The 18,682-nt window shown below is 34.5% G+C and overlaps 1 protein-coding gene across 20 annotated transcripts in view; it reads right to left on the bottom strand.

The window, feature by feature from the left end:
- The window catches only part of SOX6 (SRY-box transcription factor 6), a 472,980-nt gene that overhangs the window by 233,979 nt on the left and 220,319 nt on the right, over positions 1–18,682 (bottom strand). For 19 of the 20 annotated variants that reach the window (XM_040989053.1, XM_040989047.1, XM_040989045.1 and 16 more), the window contains one exon: positions 16,627–16,716. The exons of the other annotated variant lie outside the window; for it this stretch is intronic. In XM_040989053.1, the coding sequence (XP_040844987.1) occupies positions 16,627–16,716 (90 nt within the window). The remainder of the gene's footprint in view (positions 1–16,626; positions 16,717–18,682) is intronic. 20 annotated transcript variants of the gene reach the window in all.

Raw genomic sequence — 18,682 nt, 5'->3', positions numbered from 1 at the left:
AAGTAGCAGAAGATGACCTACTGCTTGAGTCCCTGCCACCCATGCGGGAGATGAGGATGGAGTTCCAGGCTAATGACTTCTGCCTGGTCAATCCCAGCAACTGCAGTCATTTGGAAAGTGAACCAGCACAAAGAATATTTGTCTGTTTCTCCCTCTCCCTCACTCTCTCTTTCTTTCCCTTTCTCTCTCTGTACTTCACCTTTCACATAAATAATCTTTTTTTTATAAAAGCCTGTATAATTTTTTAAAGATTTACTTCGTTTTATGGGAAAGGCAGATTTACAGAGAGAAGGAGAGGCAGAGAAGATCTTCTGTATGCTGGGGTTCACTCCCCAAGTGGCCACAATGGCCAGAGCTGAGTCGATCTGAAACATGAATATTTTTTTATGTGCTACTAATGGCAACCTGAAATAGTTCATTACCTCATATCACAAATTACTTCATAAGAAATTATTAGACAAGTAAGACTGGGTGTTCTTACAGACCAAGAAATCAATATTATCACATGTCAAGTTTAGAGTGCAGTTCATGATACTAGTGTTTGCCTCACAAAAAGTGATCTCTAATTATTGATAATTAAAATGTAACTATGATAAGCTAGGCTTGGTGAGTATTAGCTAGTCAGCTTCATTCCTGTTTATATCTTTAAGATATTTATCTTTTGTATGCCTCTCAAGTTTTGTGTTACTATTCAATCTCCTTGTGTAAATGTAGTTCAAATCAAGATTTTGTTTCTAGTATTTTACTATTAGTGATTAAAATGTGGAGATTTCTTTAAAATGATATATACATATTTGACAACTCTGGACAAGACTGATATGAAATTTTTAGTGTAGCTGTAATAAGTGAGGTTTTAGTAAATGCATTTATTTTAAAAATTATATAGACTGTCGCGATGGTCCAGGGGCTCAAGTCCTCACCTTGCATGTATCAGGATCCCATGTGGGTGCAGGTTCCTGTTCAGGCTGCTCTACTTCTGTTCCAGCTCCCTGTTTGTGGCCTGGTAAAGCAGTGGAGGATTGTACAAAGCCTTGGGACCCTGCACCAGTGTGGGAGACCTGGAAGAAGCATCTGGCTTCTGGCTTTGGCTCAGCTCCAGCTCTGGCTATTATGGCCACTTGGGAAGTGAATCAGCAGATGAAAGGTCTTTCTGTTGGTCTCTCTTTCTCTCTGTAAACCTGCCTTTCCAAGCAAAATAAATTTTAAAAACACTAATTTTTTCATTCCTATTGGAAAACTATTATTTAGTCAGGCACTTTATAATCATGGCTTCATATTCAGAACAAATGTGAAGTGTGTGTGTGTGTGTGTGTGTGTGTGTGTGTGTGTGTGTGTGTGTGTGTGTGTGTGTGTTTGTATTTAAGCCATTTATAGGTTATAAAGTTGAGAGTAAGACAGGGTACATAAATAGATCTTTCATACCATGAATCATACCCACATCAGATCAATTCTATGTTCCCTGCTATTGCAGTTCTCAGAGAAGAAAGATACTAGATATTTTAATCATGTAATATCATTCATGGTCTTCAGAATCTCTGAACTTTTAACTGTGATTAACCTGTTTTCTATTTATACTGGTCAATGAATTTACTGTCAGGATAACTAAATGCTAATCTTATTTAAGGTTTTAATGCAGCAATTTTCAAAATGTGATCCATGGACCTCTAAAGGTTGCAAAGATGTCCCCAAGATCAATAATCTTTACAGATTTCATAAAAATACTATGTGCACTATTTTGATGTTACAGTGCTGCCATTTGTACTGATACGACAAAAGAAACCATGGATAAAACTTCTGGGACCTTCAGTATTATGACACAGAAGGTTAAGTTGCCATCTTTTGACATCAGCACACATATAAGAAAGCTGTTGCAAGTCCCAGGTGTTCTGTTCAGGTCTAGCTTCCTGCTAATGAACTTGAGAAGGCAACAGAAGATGGCCCAAATGCCTGGGTCCTGGCCGTCCACATAGGACACCAGTATAGAGCCTCAGGAACTCACTTCACCAGCTCCCAAATCTGCTGATGAGGATCATTTGGAGAACAATCAGTTGAACAGAGATCTCTCTGTGCCTCTTCTTGTTTCCAGTCATTCTGGCTTTAAAATAAACAAATAAATCTTAAAAAAATAAACTTATTGGTCCTTAGCATCAATCAAAAGCATCAAACTTTAGAGTTAGCATTTTAGTGCAGTGTATTAAACTGCTACCTGCAATGCCAGCAACCCTTTCTCTCTCACTCTGTCTTGCAAATAATTCATTTAGAAAATACTTTAACAGTTGAATAAAAAGGTAAATATGAGTCCAGCAACCTCTATTAGGCCACACATTTAAAGAGATCTCGAAAAAATGTAAAACAATGCCATTTCAATTTCTGAATTTTTTTTTATTTCTGGATACACAGTCATTTTCCCATCAAAAACTTGTTTCATGTTAACATGTAGATGGTTTAATATTGTAACTTTTAAATGAGTCAATAAATATTTTAAAATTTTATCAGGTTTTATTTCTCATGCAATAAATATGAACAGATATAAATGCAGATTTTTAATTTTTAAAAATTCAACAAATTAAGAGTACAAATAGGTGCTAAGATAAAACACAAGGATGTTCTGATTTTTTTTTTTTTGTTAATGAATGTTAGCAGTTTTAGGTATGAAATTTGCCAGGCATCATGGACTGCCCGTAGTATTTATTAACTTTCGGCATCTTTCCACCCGCAGAACTATATATTTCCTCTCAACAAAATTCTTTTGTACAAATATGGAATCTAATTCCTGTCAACTTTACTTTTTTCAAGATTCATTTATTTTTATTTGTAAGGCAGATTGACAGAGAGAAGGAGAAAGAGAAAGATCTTGCATTTGCTGGTTCACTCCCCAAAAAAGCACAGCAGTCAGAGCTTGAGCTGGTTCGAATCAAGAATTCAAGAGATTCCTCTGAGTCTCTCACATCCGTACAGATAACATCCGTCCAAGATAACTGGGCCATCTTCTGGTGATTTCCTTGACCATAAGTAGGGAGCTGGATTAGATATAGAGCAGCTGCTGGGCCCCGTGCAATGGCTCAGTAGCTAAATCCTTACATTGCAAGTGCTAGGATCCCACATGGGTGCCAGTTTGTGTCTCCCGCTACTCCACTTTCTATCCAGCTCCCTGCTAATGGGCTGGGAAAGCATCAAAGGATGATCCAAGACCTTGAGACCCTGAACCTACATGGGAGGCCCGGAAGAAGCTCCTGGCTTCAAATCAGCTCAGTTCTAGCCCTTGTGGCCATTTGGGCAGTAGAGTATCAGATGAAGGATCTTTTGTCTTCTCTCTGCAAATCTGCCTTTCCAATAAACATTTAAAAATCTTTAAAAAATTACAGTAGCTGTGACATGAACTAGTGCACACATGGGATGTCACTACTTCAGGCAGAGGATTAGTCTCTTATGCGGCTGTGTCAACCCTCCTGTCAACTTTATTAAAGACTTGTTTTTTATTCTACGTTTAACCTTTTCTCCAACAAAGCAATGCATAGCAAATGGTTTAAAAATTCTACAGTAAACATTAAACATTAAATATCTTTTTAAATTAGTTCCTACCACATACCCTCTATTCCTAAAGGGACTGCCTTGGGACTGGCAGCTTGAAGTTGGGAAGAGGGAGGGGGGGGTTCAATCAGTTCAGGGAGCCCCTGTCCCCTTCCCGGGATTCGGAGCCAAATGTTAGATGATGACCACCGACCAACCGCCCACTGTTGGAATAATATCAGCAAGTTGATCAAAGTTGTAATGGAAGCTTTATTGGCAAATCCGCTCCTGGGCCCCCTTCGTGCAGAGGGGACGGCAGAGGGAAGCGAAAAGGGCAGCTGAGATATATGTTGAGGAGTTTTATACTCCTATAGACACACAGGCTGGCAAAGGGGCTATCTATGCCCCAATTATGTAAGAAATGCCCGTTCAGATGTGCCATTGGTCAGCTGGAATCCCGCCAGGCCAGTGACATAACTGGCTCCTGTGGCCCCTCCTGTTCCAGGCTGAAGTTGGGAGACATGCCAGGTCTGGAGCAGACCAGCCCCTAGTCTCCAGTGCTCTGGGCAGCTGTCATCCTGTTAACAGTTTACTAAATATCTTTCTAGCAATTCTCTATGCATATATCATTTATTATACATATTAATGTATGTGTATCCTTTCCTAAGTTTTCCTCTGTCATTCTTCAGAATTCCAGAAATGTTAATTCTCATTAAGCCATCCCATAATTCAGGTACTCAACAGAAGCTAAGCTAAAAGTCTCCAAATCAGTGACCCCTTTTCTCCAAAAATAATGTAAGGTAAATCCAATTTTGTTTTATGCCTAGGGAGGCATTTTCGCTTAACACACAGCCTTGGTTGTTTCTTTAAGAAGATAGGAAAATGTTACTAAAAGTGGTACTAACTTTGCCACACAGATGTTGTGAAACCAGCATTCCAATTAATGAAAAGTTACCTTGCATTTGCTCCCACCCATCTCACTGTGATTCCTATTGTTCTGAGGTTATCCTGACATGTCTCACTCAACTATTAGTCTACTTCAATTCATAGCTGCGCATTAATGTACGCATGTATTGATAGCTAGTGGCTATTTTCAATTCTGGGTTTGTATAATAATAGTGAAATGAAATCGTTTGTATTCAAATAGTAGTTTCCTTGAGAGGGAAAGGTTACTCCATCAGCTTAAATCTAACACACATCATTAAAGCTCCAGTATGTTTTCACTAATTCCACACAGGAGGATTACAGATGTCCTGCTAGCTACCATTTCCTGGTAAGCAATCTGAATGGCTTCCAGGAAATTGCTAATGACCTTCATTTTACTTAAATCCTAGGCTGCAATTAGTAATAGTTTTGCTTCTCCATGCTGGTTATAATGTTTATTTTCATCACAGCAATCAGGAAGAAAAAAAGTGAAACATGTTGTTTTTGTATTATATCAAGATGTATTCTCTTTTATTTTGGTATGTCACCAAATAGACTAATACATATTTAATGTAATTACAATTGCATAAGAATACTTTGGATGTTTTTACTTCTAACCAGTTTTGCCTCTTCTCCTACTCTGTACTTACAGCTACTGCTGAAAGTTGCCTTTTAAAATAGAATCAATAGGGTATTTTATTATTTGTGGTTATTTTTATATGTAAGCAAATTTTATAACTGAAAATTTTGGAACAAGTATAATTAAGCTGATATTTTTAATTGTAACAATGACAATAAAGAAGTTTGTGATTCTTATTCAATGAATTCAAAATATGAGGTGGTCAATATAACAATAAAGAAAAACTTTAGCTAGTGTTATTTTTATAATCTGAACTTGTCAAAAGCTTCAACTTTTTTAATGTAAATATTCCACTAATTATACTCAACTGATCTTTAAGCTAACATACTGGTTTCTTTTAATCCCAGCAGATAACAATGATTCCATTGTATCATAATGCTACAGACCTTTATCAAATAGAAGGAATTTTTGCCAGTAGCCTTTGTTTGAATTTTGATTAAAATGATTTCATGTCTCCAAACCCCAAGTGTGAAAGAAGCTTTAATTGTGTATATGTATATCACAGATTTCAAAAGAGATAAAAGATGTTTGTAACAGAGTATAAAAGAGGGCTCTAAAATGTCTACAATCACACAAACTGGTATAATGAAAATCTATAGGTGTTTCTGTGTTATATATATTAACACGAGTTAATATATTAACACTAGTTAATACTACATATATTATAACTTAAGCTGCTGTCTGTAATTGTTGTTAACAAAAGAACCCATGGGCTCTGCAAAAACTACTTGAGATAATAAAGATCATTTCAAATACTTTAAAGATATTATTAGGCAGAAATAAGTTTCTACCTTTGCAATTTACAATTTGGTATAGGGAAGTTTTCTCTTCTGAATACTGGATTTCTTAAGTGTAAATTAAGAAATTGCATTTTATAATATACAAAGTGCATATAGCTTTAAGATTTTGAGACTCCATGATTCTAGATTCTATTCTGGAATTCCGCAATTAAAAACATATTTATGAAAAAATATAGTGGCAAACCACTACTTTACGTCATTCAAATAGAAATGTGATAAAATAATATCCATACTCTAACTCCCTTTCACAAGCTTGCTTGTCTCTAGAGAAATACAAATTTACTTTTGAATTAGCAAATTTTAATCTTTTAAATATGAGTTCTAAGCACTGATAGATTATTGTTTGAACTGCTTTTAACGAGACAGCAAAAAAGATTCAGCTACATGAATTTTGCTGATTTTATTGGAACTGAAAAATACCAGATGATTCATTTCCAGTTTTTTATGTTTCCCCAGATAGGGAAATGGGTATAAACTTATAAGTAGAAATTAAAAAAAATTTTACAAATGAATATGCAAAGTATACATACAGTCAGAGCTCTTGTAAAATCACTCCAGTACTTCTACGATGATTTACAACAGAAAAAGGCACCAACTGTGAATTACTATCCCTAAAACTAGGAGCATTTTTAGAGAAGGCTAAATATGTTATAGAAGAGATGATCAGAAAACAATTAGGCTCTTCACTATAAAAGTGAACAAACTAAGACTAAAACTTGGCATGTGATACACAGCAGTCATGCTACTACAAGGATGTCATTAAAACCATTTTAGTGCTAGCAGCATTGCTTAAGTGGCTTCAAGAATAATGTACTATTTGATCTACGAGGATATATCACAAACTTAAAACAAATGCACAGAATGTTTGTGCTCCTGTGCTTCCCTTCAAAGATCTATGTTTGCAATCAGAGCTAAAAACAAAGCAAGGCCTTCAGTTACACATGGTAGCAGTGTCATGATAAATCTAAATTAATTCAGTATTTGCACCATGCACAATCCTGATATGTTTGTACTATTTTATGTAATACAGTTCCTAATTTTACTTTTCTTATTAAAAATCCTCAAATTGTAATATTTTATTTATTTAATGTATTAAGAGTATTTTGGCTATAAAACCAAAACCCTCAAGACATATTTGTTGAATAACTGCAATTGTGTTTCAACAATGTCTTTGAAAAACACAAAATAATTTATAGTACTATCTATGTAAAAATATTTGGTACCCCACTTTTTTCCCCTATCTGAAAAACAGTGTCATTTTTCCTGGCTGTGGGCGAGGATACCTACAAGTAGAACTACCTTGATCTCTAAATGTAAATATTGAAATAATTAATCACAAATGACCAAGGAGAGAAAACACTATTTTCCTTATTTGGTTCATATCACATAATTATTTTTGTCTCTCTTATCATCTGTGTGTTTGACAAACATGAACACAAACAGTTTGTGTTAACTCAAACAACCAACATTACTGTTTCCCTGGCACACTGCCCAGGGAGGCGCCTTCACACCAAGGAGGAGATGCCAGCCACAGCACAGAGGGACATGTGTGCAAGACAGGCAGGCTGACTAAAATTGTCCCACAGGAGTCACAGAAGGTTAGACCCATCCACAGAGACAGGATGAGTTCTCATGCTTTAGACCTCTTCTAGGATGTCACTGTCACATTTAGAAAATCTCAAATCATCAGATATCCTGCACTCTCCTTCCTTTGTCACAACTCAAACAAATGTAAATTCTGATGGCTGCCAGTATTGGTGTTTTACGTTGTATTCTGCTACCATATTGCTCTAGCCCTATTTCATTTAGGCACAGATCAAGCTAAGTATTAACACTGAGAAACTGTTTCAATATTACATACATTCGTTGTTAGTTTCACAAGTCTACTTCTTCTGTAAACAAAATGGAAAGACTGGGTCGTTTTCCTTGCTTGTGTGTTGTGAAAGAGGAACAATACAGTCAATCTTCCTTTTAGTCCTACTGCAGATTTCTACGGCTTAGAAGAATTTAAGAGCTGCTCAGTAGTGTACCAAACAAGATTTCTAAGACCAAGACTCAAAACCTATATCCACAACTTTCTGAATGACCCTGAGAAACATACTTAATTCTATCAACCTCACCCTACTCATTTGCAAAATCAGAGTATTAATACTAATTAATGTTGAACTTCTATAAAATACTTACCAAGATAATTTTTAAAGCACAAAATCATAGAATGTATGGGCTATTTGTATACATATTTACATCCAAAGATGCCTTTATTCTGAAAGTTTTTTTAAAAAGCATTAATCCCCAAAAGTCAGAGCTACCCCAAATAAACAAATTAAAACTATATAAAGAAAACAATGGAGGGAGAGATGAGAATAACTGTAAGACTAATTAACTGGCATGGTGTAAAGCCAGAGAGTTAGCTAATTAACTAAAAAATCAGATTATTGGGGAGAGAGAGACAACAAAGTTAAAAACAAATGACAAGTAAAATTAAAGCAAACGGGAGAACACAACCATACAACATTAAAAGTGGAATGTACAAATGTAACACTAAAAAGAAGATTTAAAGGAGTGTTTTAATAAGTCAATACTAGCATATATGAAGATCTTATGAAATATGCAGTTTTCCAAGAATTGCACTAACTGAAAAAGAAGCAGCAATATAAGGAAACAATTATCTCCAAAGGAAACTAGATATTTTATGAGTATGCTTTTGAGAATTTCAAGAAACAATACACAGGTAATCTAGTCAATATTTTACACAGCTTAGAAGATTAGGAAAAGTTTTTCTCTTCAAATATGAAGGCTGGTTCAAAAATCAACAAAGATAGCACAAATGAGGAAAACCAAAAACTAATCTCATTTATGATTACAGAAGCAAAAATAACAACTATAATATGAGCAAATAAAATTATGCAGTACATTAAAACAAGACTATACCATGACTAATCAGGGTTTATTTCAACAATAAATTTAGAAGATAAAACTAGTATACTACACCATAAAATAAAATGTAATTTCTCCAAGAAATGCCTAATAGAATAGAAATAATTGAGAGGCAGAGAGAAAGACAGAGAAGAACAGGCTTCCTATCTGCTGATTCATTCCCCAAATGCCCATAGCACCAAGGATTGTTCTCCATCCAGGTCCCCGACTCAGGTTTGAGATCCCACTCCATGAGCAGAGTCCGCATTGCCAGGAAGTTAGAACTGGGAGCTGGGGCTGGGAACCAACCTCAGTCTCACCGATATGGGACACAGGGCTCTTAACCAGTGTTTTAATTGGTATGGCAAATGACCATGCCTAAAATATTTTCAAGCGGTAAACTATAGCTTAAATCCATAACCTGCAAAATATCCATGTGAAATATTTTTAAAATCCTGTATCAAAACTACATAAAACAGATTCTTATCTATTTTGCCTAATATTAGTCTTGATAATCTAGAGACAATTTTAATTTGCAGGGGGGAGAAAGTGAAGTCAAAGACACACAATCACCAACAAGAGGGAAAAACAAGTCAGCTGGACTATGAAAATATCTAGAATACTTAGTAAAATTAATAAAGTTATTAAATAAATCAATAAAACAAACAGCAAAATTCACTAGCATCCCTAATTACAGTAAGAGCAACAACAAAAACACACTGAGGTTCCACCAGTGAGATTGGCCTATATTCAGAACTCTACTAACAACACCTGCTGACAATGGATGTGGGGAGAAATGTACTCTCCTTCACTGTTGCTAGGAGTGTGAGCTAGTACAATCACAATGGAAGTCAGTATGGAGAGGGCTAAGACAACGGAAAATTGATCTGCTGTATGACCTAGCAATCCTACTCCTGAGAATACAGCCCAAGGAAATGAAATCTGCACATGAGAAAGGGATCTATAATCCTGTATTCACAGCAGCACAATCTACAAATGCAAAAACATGGATACAACCCAGATGCCCATTAAAAGAGAAGTGAATAAAGAAACTGTGGTACATCTATTCCATGGAATACTACTCAGCTCTTAACAAAATGAAATTCTACTATTTGCAACAAAATGGCCTCAATTAGAAACCATTATGCTCAGTGAAACACGTCAATCCCCAAAGGACAAATATCATATGTTCTCTCTGATATAAGGCAACCTTCATGCAAAACGCAAGATCAAGTGCCTTTCCAATACAGGTTTTGCTACATATCAGAGGGTTTGAAATTTTTGCTTTTATTTTCATTCATTCAAAAAACGTTTGTTTTTCTTATTATTTTCCTCACTGACTCATAGGTCACACAATAGCATCAATAGCATCTTTTGCTTCAGGAACACTTTTTATTTACCTTTTCACTTCTTCAGTGACACATTGGTCATTAGTAGCATGTTCTTTAACTTCATATTGTTGTAAATCTTCTATTTTTCCCTCTGTTGTTGATTTTGTTTTATGACTTTTCATTTAAGGGATGCATAGTAACTGTTTTAGAGACTATTCACATAGAGATGTGAAGATACAGTGCAGTATGCATCTCTATTTCCAAATCAAAGATGAAATCCCAATGAAACTGTTGAATACATCTTGTTAATAGGATACTGGAATTTCTGCCATTGTCCATGCCTACAATGTCAGGATACGCTTAAATAGCAGAATAATGTACTTAACAACTAATTGTGAAGAACTATACTATTGTAATGATATAGGAGAAATCATTGGGGGCGGGGGAGGGGGGAGAAGAGATTTGGGAAAGAGGAAAAGGGAAACCCTGGAGCCTACGAAATTGTATCATGGAATAAAATTAATAAATTAATTTTTAACACAATAAAGACTATCTTACTTACAGGAGTAAAAATATGTTACAAATTATAAAGGAAACATCAAAGGCAATGTATTTAAGGAACAAAATTGGCTTTATAAAATAAAATAAAAAAGTCTTTTTACTTTGTTGAATTCTTTAATAGCACATGAATCATGGTTGTAATGTGATTTTAAAATATGATACTACAAAAAAACAAGTAAAATACTAGTTGAATATAAACTATATAATAAATAAAATTCTATACTTAAAAAAGGAACAGACTATTTTTGATACATTAAAAAGTTGGATGAATAGCTTGAATAGAAAAAATTCAATTCTATAAAGATACCAATTCACTCTATAATTTTAAATAGCGGTTAACTCTTTTCAAAAGCATTTCAAAGAGATGAGTGTTTGGTGTGGTACTGACACTGCTGGGACATCTGCGTCTTGTATCAGAGTGTCTGATTTGAGTCCTGGTTCCCCTCCTACATGCCAGCTTGCACTTAATGTGTGCTGTAGCAAGCAGCAGGTGATGGCTCACGCTCATGAATCTCAGCCATCAGTGTATGATTACCCTGGCTAAAGCAGGCATTTGGAGGCGTGAACCAGCACACAGAAGACCTCTGCTTCAGTGTCTGCCTGTCTCAACCTCTCTGCTTTCCAAATAAAATGTAAAATTAAGCAAAATATAATTGATGAGTTCATAACAAGTGAAAAGCATTTTTTAAAAAATCTAAGATAAACTTTACAGAAGTGTATAAATACCTAAAAAAAAAATCCTTCAGAATGTCATTTTGCAATACTTACTTTACAAAAATACTACAAATATATATATATATGAAATAGATGCTACTTATTATAGCATAACATAATACTAAAAATATTTTAGATGGAAAAAATTTATTGAGTAACCGAAATCCATAAATGATTCCAACTATGGATCACAGTATAATATGCTGCTTTGAGAGGAATAAAATGGATTTGTTCAAGAGAAATAAAGCGAATTAGTTAATAAATGGGACAGGGATAACATTTGATGATTGAGAAAAATTAAGTTCTGTATTTAGTAGACATTATGAATCAAAATGCAGTTAAAAGGGATTAAAGAGGTAAGTGTTTAGAAGTGTAGCTAACTAATTGGGAGAAAATGTCTCAGAGCACTATCTAATCTCAGCATGGGAAATCTTTCTGCACAACACTCCCCTCTACCAACAGAAATGTGCAGTTAAAAAAGAATAGCAGTATTGACAACAAAACCAGAAATAAAGCAAATGGTTAAAATGCACCAAAAGGACAAATGAAAGCTAGCAAGTTTAAAAACATATTTTAACAATTCTTAAAAAAAGTAAGAAGTAGACAGATTCTATAAATAGGCAACTAATATCAATAAGCAGTTCACAAAGGAAGAACCATTCAATAGCAAATTAATGTATGCAAACCTCATTATTTTCAATAATCAGCAACAAAACATTAAATCAGCAATGGTATGCTGTTTTCAGTTGATCAAACCAGCAAGAAATTTTTAAAATAAGACATGAAGATAAGAACTTGCAAATATTGTAGGTGACAGTACAAAACATTTCCTGCACAATACTGGCAATATGAATCTTTTATTTTAGATTTATTTTATTTTTATTGGAAAGTCAGACATAGAGAGAGGAGAAGAGACAGACAGAAAGATCCTCCGTCCATTGATTCACTCCCTAAGCAGCCACAATGGCCAGAGCTGCAATGATCTGAAGCCAGGAGCCTAGAGCCTCTTCGGGGCCTTCCACGCATGTACAGGATCCCAAGGTTTTGGGTCGTTTTTGAATGCTTTCCCAGGCCTCAAACAAGGAGCTGGATGGGAAGTGGGGCTGTAGGGATTAGAACCATAGCCCATATGGGATCCTGGTGCATGCAAGGTGAGGACTTTAACTGCTAGGCTACCATGCCGAGCCTAATCTAAAGCCTTTTTTTAAAAGAACATATTCTTTGGCCCAAAAATTTCATATTTAAAAGGTGAAAGATTTATACAGTCTAAAGAGAAACCAGAGTATAGAATTTCATATTTAAGAATACATCCTAAAGAAATAACCATTAATAAGTCAAAAACACTTAACAAAATGTTATCCACATTGTAGATGCCTTTTATGCTTAAAAACATTAAAAACAACATTGAATGAAAGGTCAGACAAATTATGATATTCACTTTATCCATATTTTCTGCTAGCAAAATATTTTAGAAGCCATCCTAGTCCAGGGAAATCCATAGATTGTTAAATCAGAAACATGGATCATGAAAGAATAGTACAAGATTGAAACTAATTTTGTAGGAGTAAAACTCTACCACAGAGGCCAGGATTGTAGCCACCAGCTGTGAAACCAGCATCCCAAAGGGTTGCCTGTTCCTCTCCTGGCTGTTCCACTCCCAAGCCAGCTCCCTACAAATTTCCTGGGAAAAACAGTGACAAGTGGCCCAGTTGTTTAGACCTCTGGCAACTACACGAGAGATCTAGATGAAACTACCAGCTTTTGGCTTCAGCCTGGCCAGTGCTGCTCAGTGCTGAACACTGGCCATCTAGGAAGTGGGTCAGTAGGTTGCTCTATTTCTCTCTGTGTGTAATTTTGACTTACAAAATGAATAAAATAAATATTTAAAGCAAACAATATATCTAACAATTTCATAAGCCAACATTGGAGGAACACACAATAAGATACATGTAGAATTGAAGAACCAAAATCTGCACCGAGAAATCATCAAATTAATAGAGGGAAACATAAGATATTGACATTGGTCAAGACTTCTTCGAAAAGTCACCAAAAGCACAGGCAGTCAAATGAACAGGACTACATCAAACTAAAAAGCTTCTATACAGCAAAGGAAATGATAAAATAAAGAGACAACCAATGGAATGGGAGGAAAAAGCACTACAACACTACAGATAGGAGACTAATATCAGGGTTTACAAAGAGCTTTAGAAACTCAACAGCAAAACACAATCCTGTGAAGAAATGGACGGAAGACATGAGCAGACATTTTTCAAGAGAACAAACTCAAATGGCTTATAGACATATGAAAAAGTGCTCAGGCTCCATAGCTAGCAGGGAAATACAAGCAAAAACCAGATTGAGGTTCCACCTAACTTGAGTGAGAATGGCCTCTGTAAAGAAATCTCCTAAAAGCTCCTTCTGTCGTCGATGTGGAGGAAAATCACCTACTCCACTGTTGATGGGAGTGTAGGCTAGTTCAGCTGCTATGCAAGTCAGTATGGAGAACGCTAACACAACTGAAAACTGAATGAAATTCTGCCATTTGAAAAAATAAAAGGTCCCAACTAGAAAGCATTTTTCTCGGTGAAATAAGCCAATCCCCAAATTGTCCTCTATCGCATATGTTCTCTCCGCATATATGAGGTAACCTTTATATAAAATATAAAACAAACAGATATATAGATGAACAGAATATATACATATGTTCTTATAGATGAACTGTATGATGGAGACTAGCATACTGCGAAGTAAACATATGTTGCAGTAGGCATCTCTATTCCCAAATAAAAGATGGATTCCCAATGAAACTGTTAAATATACCTTGGCAAATACGATACTAGATTTTCCACTTTTGTCTGTGTCTGCAATGTCATGATTCACTTAATTAGCAGAATGGTAACCTTGTACCTGTTACTAAAGGACTATACTACTTTAATAATGTGGGGAAAATGGAGAGAGAGGAAAACAGAAAGGGAGAAAAAGAATGGAAAGGGAAACTCCCTATACCTACAAACAGTATTATGGAAGATAATAAAAATAATTTCAAAGTAAATACACATTTTTAAAAGAAAAAAAATTTTGTATTCCTTTGTGTATTTTGTGCTCCTCAAAAATAAATACATATGAATTCTATTAATCAGGGTGAAATAATATCAAAGACTGTTAGCCTGCCTGTCATAATGCATATAAATATATAAAGATATAATTTAAACCACAGAAAAATTTTGGAATACTGATAAGAAATTTAAGTGACTAGAATACATCAAGTTCTATCAATGTTTAGATAAAACTATTTGAATATCTCTGGTACTTTAATTAATTTTTGGAATTCTAATATTATATCCTGTTGAAATATTCTCCACAAAATATACTAGATGTGGTGACAAAATAACAAAATATGAGAAGAAATAATACTACATAATGAATGAGAATGTGTAAATTAGTAAGAATATTTTCTTTTATGTTCAGGTAACTCAGAACAGTGCAGTTCACATATGACATATAGAATCCAGAGAAACAGTGAGAGAAATTTGAAAGGGCTAGTTTTGTATGTGTTGTACTTTTGTGGTTTATTCATTTTGAATAGTAAAAACCAATGCTATTGTTATTGTAAATTCATAATTGGAATTAAATATAAATCAGAATGGAATGTGATAAATGGGGTGAAAAGATTACCCTGAAGTATAGTATAAAAACTGTTTAATCTTCACATTAAAGAGTTTGCTTCCACATTACTAAGGAAAAGTTAGACCCCCAGCATTCGTGCTGGCAAAAGCTTGCCTTTGCATAAACCATTTCTGTTCTCACTGTTATAAAACCAAAGACTTTGAAAACAGAAGAAAACACAGAATGACGTGCAGAGTAGCACACACCACGTTACTGCAGCTGGAGAGAGAATATGTCACTAATGACTTTCTTTCTACCCGTCAGTTATAACTTCAGTTTCGTTTTTTGTTTTTTTTTCCAAAATAGCAAATGGCCTTTATGAGTACAAAACAGAATCAGTGAAATTCAAAATACTAACAAATTTCCACTTCATTTTGACACTGTAACAGTTAATGGAATGAGTTATTAATTATGCCTTTGGAAAAAGATGATTTCCTTTTTCTGTTCATCCTAGTATGCCTGAAACTAAACAATTTCTCTAGCAAACGCAAATAATATTTTCAGCAGATATTTATTGCCAAATTGTTATCTTGACTGAAAATATTATCTATAAAAATATGATGATTTCATTTAAAGCGAGTAGATACATTCAGAAAACTAATGTGATTATGTTTCTAAATTGACACAAATCAGGTTGATGGCCATCTGTGGGTAAGGGATGACTGGTAGAATTAATTAATGAAAATAACGTTTCTTCAAGCTACATTAAAAAAATCTAGTAATATAAAATTTTAACCCCACATAGGAATCAAGACTTTTCTTAGCTGGTAGGCTAATTTAGCGCTGGAACAGACAAGGACTGTTCACTTCTTACTACATGTCAAATGATGACATCAATCACATGTGTTCGGAACCAAAAATGTCCAACCTCTTCTGTTTCAGGGCTTAAAAAAACATTAGATACTATGAAATATGCTTAAGATTAATCAACATATGATCCTACAGGCACATTACTAATAACCACAACAACTTACACAAATGAATAAGTATCAAAGATCATAGGACTTCACATGTATTAACTCTCTTAATGAATTAATGAAATCATTATCCCCATTTTTTAGTTGAGGATTATGAAACAGAAAAATTCAGTGGTTTCCCAGCATCACTCATTTAGTCAATAACACAGCAGGATTTGAACGAAAATGAGACCACCACAAAATGCAGCCAAACACTATTATGTTTAGCCCACAGTGTAAACCTTGTTAAAGGTGCTATAGGTGGGTCTACTGATCAAAAGGAGTTCAAATCATGAGTCTGGATTCATAAACTAAACTTTTAAGATTTTTAGAAAAAAAAAAGTTGGTTATCATTAACTCAATTTTGCCATCTGTTGATATAGTTTGCAATTTTAATGCATGAGTATACCATAAGTTAAATATTTACAGAGCAGGCAAAAATTTCATTCATTATGCATTATTTAGAATAAAAGCTCAGGAACAAATTACACTCCCATGTACAGTCAAATGTTAGTGGTAAGAAATTAATGCTATATAAGATCGTCAAATAAGTTGTTCCAGAAAATAACTTCTCTACACTGGCATGTTTGAGTTTTTTCTTATTGTACCTTTAATTTCTCCAAGAAGTTCACTGGTATTTAATCTTTCCATTTTTTCCTTCCAATCTTTTGAAAGTAGTTTTTCCATGCAGGAGGAATCTATGAAAGTACAAAAGCAATCATTAAAATGCATATATCTTACAAGTTCAGAAGACAAGTTTACGGAAAACTTCTCAGTTAAAAAATGCATAAACTTATTTTTGTTGCCATTATTCTACCCTAGACTGTGGTCAATTATATGATTCTATTATAACATACTGTCTTCTTTTTTCAGAAGATGATTTAATCAAGTGTCCAGGGGAAGAAAGGAAATGCTGGTTAATCTTTTCTTAATATTGTAATTCTATCAAAATTTTGCTGATACTTACCATTTATTAAAGTGATATACTACACAGGGGGCCTCTTTCCTGTGAGTTAAAAATTTAGATGCTACTCATCCAGGTGGCTTTTTATTTTATTTTATTTTATTTTATTTTATTTTATTTTATGTACAAGTAAAATGTACGTGCTTCAAAAAGAACAATGACAGAGCTTCCAGGATGGAGGCCAATCAACCTGTAACCACTTAATTCTTTAAAAAGAAACATAGCTTTTGCTAAGCACCCATTTAGAGGGAAGCAAGAAGAAAATAAAGTCAAGATGTTCTCTAAGTGGTGAACACTGATAAAAACTTTTATCTCATATACAGTGATATATATTTTTGACACAAAAAAATATGTAAATGTTGTGCCAATGCAATTTTAAATAATACACTAGATTACATAAAGTAGTTATATTTGGTTTTTAAACATTCATAAAGTTTACAGATATTCAAACGTTAATGTCTAAATTTTATCTCAATGAGTTAAATTTTTTCTCTCCATTCAGATGGGTTTGAAAATAGAGCTACTGCTTGCAACTGTTTACTTCTATCTTTTCAGCCTCAAATCTTAACAAACAGGTCACATTTCCAAAAGGGAATGCAGATTTAAATTCTAAAATCTTAGTGCAAAGCATACTCCCTTGAAAACTTAACATTCCAAGTGTCAAAATTCTGATAACTTCCTTTTAAAATTATATTTGAAATGGTTACTCCAATTCCAAATGCCTTTTTCTCTCCCATATCAGCACCTATCTGTTTAGCATTTTCCCTTTCATTTTTTTTTCTCCAGCTTCTAAATCCTCCTTGAATTTTTCAGAATGACAATAAGGTCAAGATGGATCTAAAAGGCTTTAGGAAGAAGATAAGCATTAGGAAAAAGGCAGCAAGTCCTGGTTTAGAAATGAGAAGACCACTGCATAGTTACAAACTACTGAAAAAATTAACATCTGTCTGTGACATGATCAATCAATCAAGAAATGGATGGAATCCAGATCAGCGTATTGTGAAAGAGCTGATAAAGAACAACCATGCTAGCTGGCTATCACAGAGACTAACATTCTTTCTAAACAGAAGTCAGCTTGATTCTATTAAGTGAAAGTTCCCTGCCCTTCTCCCGCTTTCTTCCTTACCATCCTCCCCATTTCCTTCTTCCATTGTTTTCTATTATTTTCTAAGGCTTCACCCCTGGCCCAGTTCTAGCTGTTGTAGATATCTGGTGAACCATTGGATCAAAGATCTCACTTTCTCTGTTCTGTGCATGTGTGCATGTGTGTGTGTGTGCGCACCCTTTCTCTCTGTAACTCTTTCAAATAAGTTATTTTTTAAAAAGATAATGCTTAATTTATTCATAATCATCATGAATTCTGAACAACTCCACAGATCAGAATTAGATACACACTAGAGATAAAACAGGCTAAAGTATGTCTCTCATATCTATAAATAGATCTGAAATCTTTCAGAGTTCTAAGAAAAGAATGCTGAAACTTTATGGGAGAAAAGTACAACTATATGGACAACAAGAATGCATACTCAACTGTAAATCAAATCACATGGACATAGCTTTACTCCTTATAATTAATACAGTTAACACTTTGAAAGCATTTTCATTCCTATTATAACAATAATCCTCACTGAATTACCTGGTGAATCTGACCATATGAATTCCCATGCCAGTAGCAGAAATGAGCAGTCTTTCACATCTAC

Source organism: Ochotona curzoniae, unplaced genomic scaffold (assembly GCF_017591425.1).
Source record: "Ochotona curzoniae isolate NIBS_2020 unplaced genomic scaffold, NIBS_Ocur_1.0 contig_517, whole genome shotgun sequence".
Lineage (NCBI taxonomy): Eukaryota > Metazoa > Chordata > Mammalia > Lagomorpha > Ochotonidae > Ochotona > Ochotona curzoniae.
Note: the sequence above shows the minus strand (reverse complement) of the source record. Positions and strands in the feature narration are given on the sequence as shown.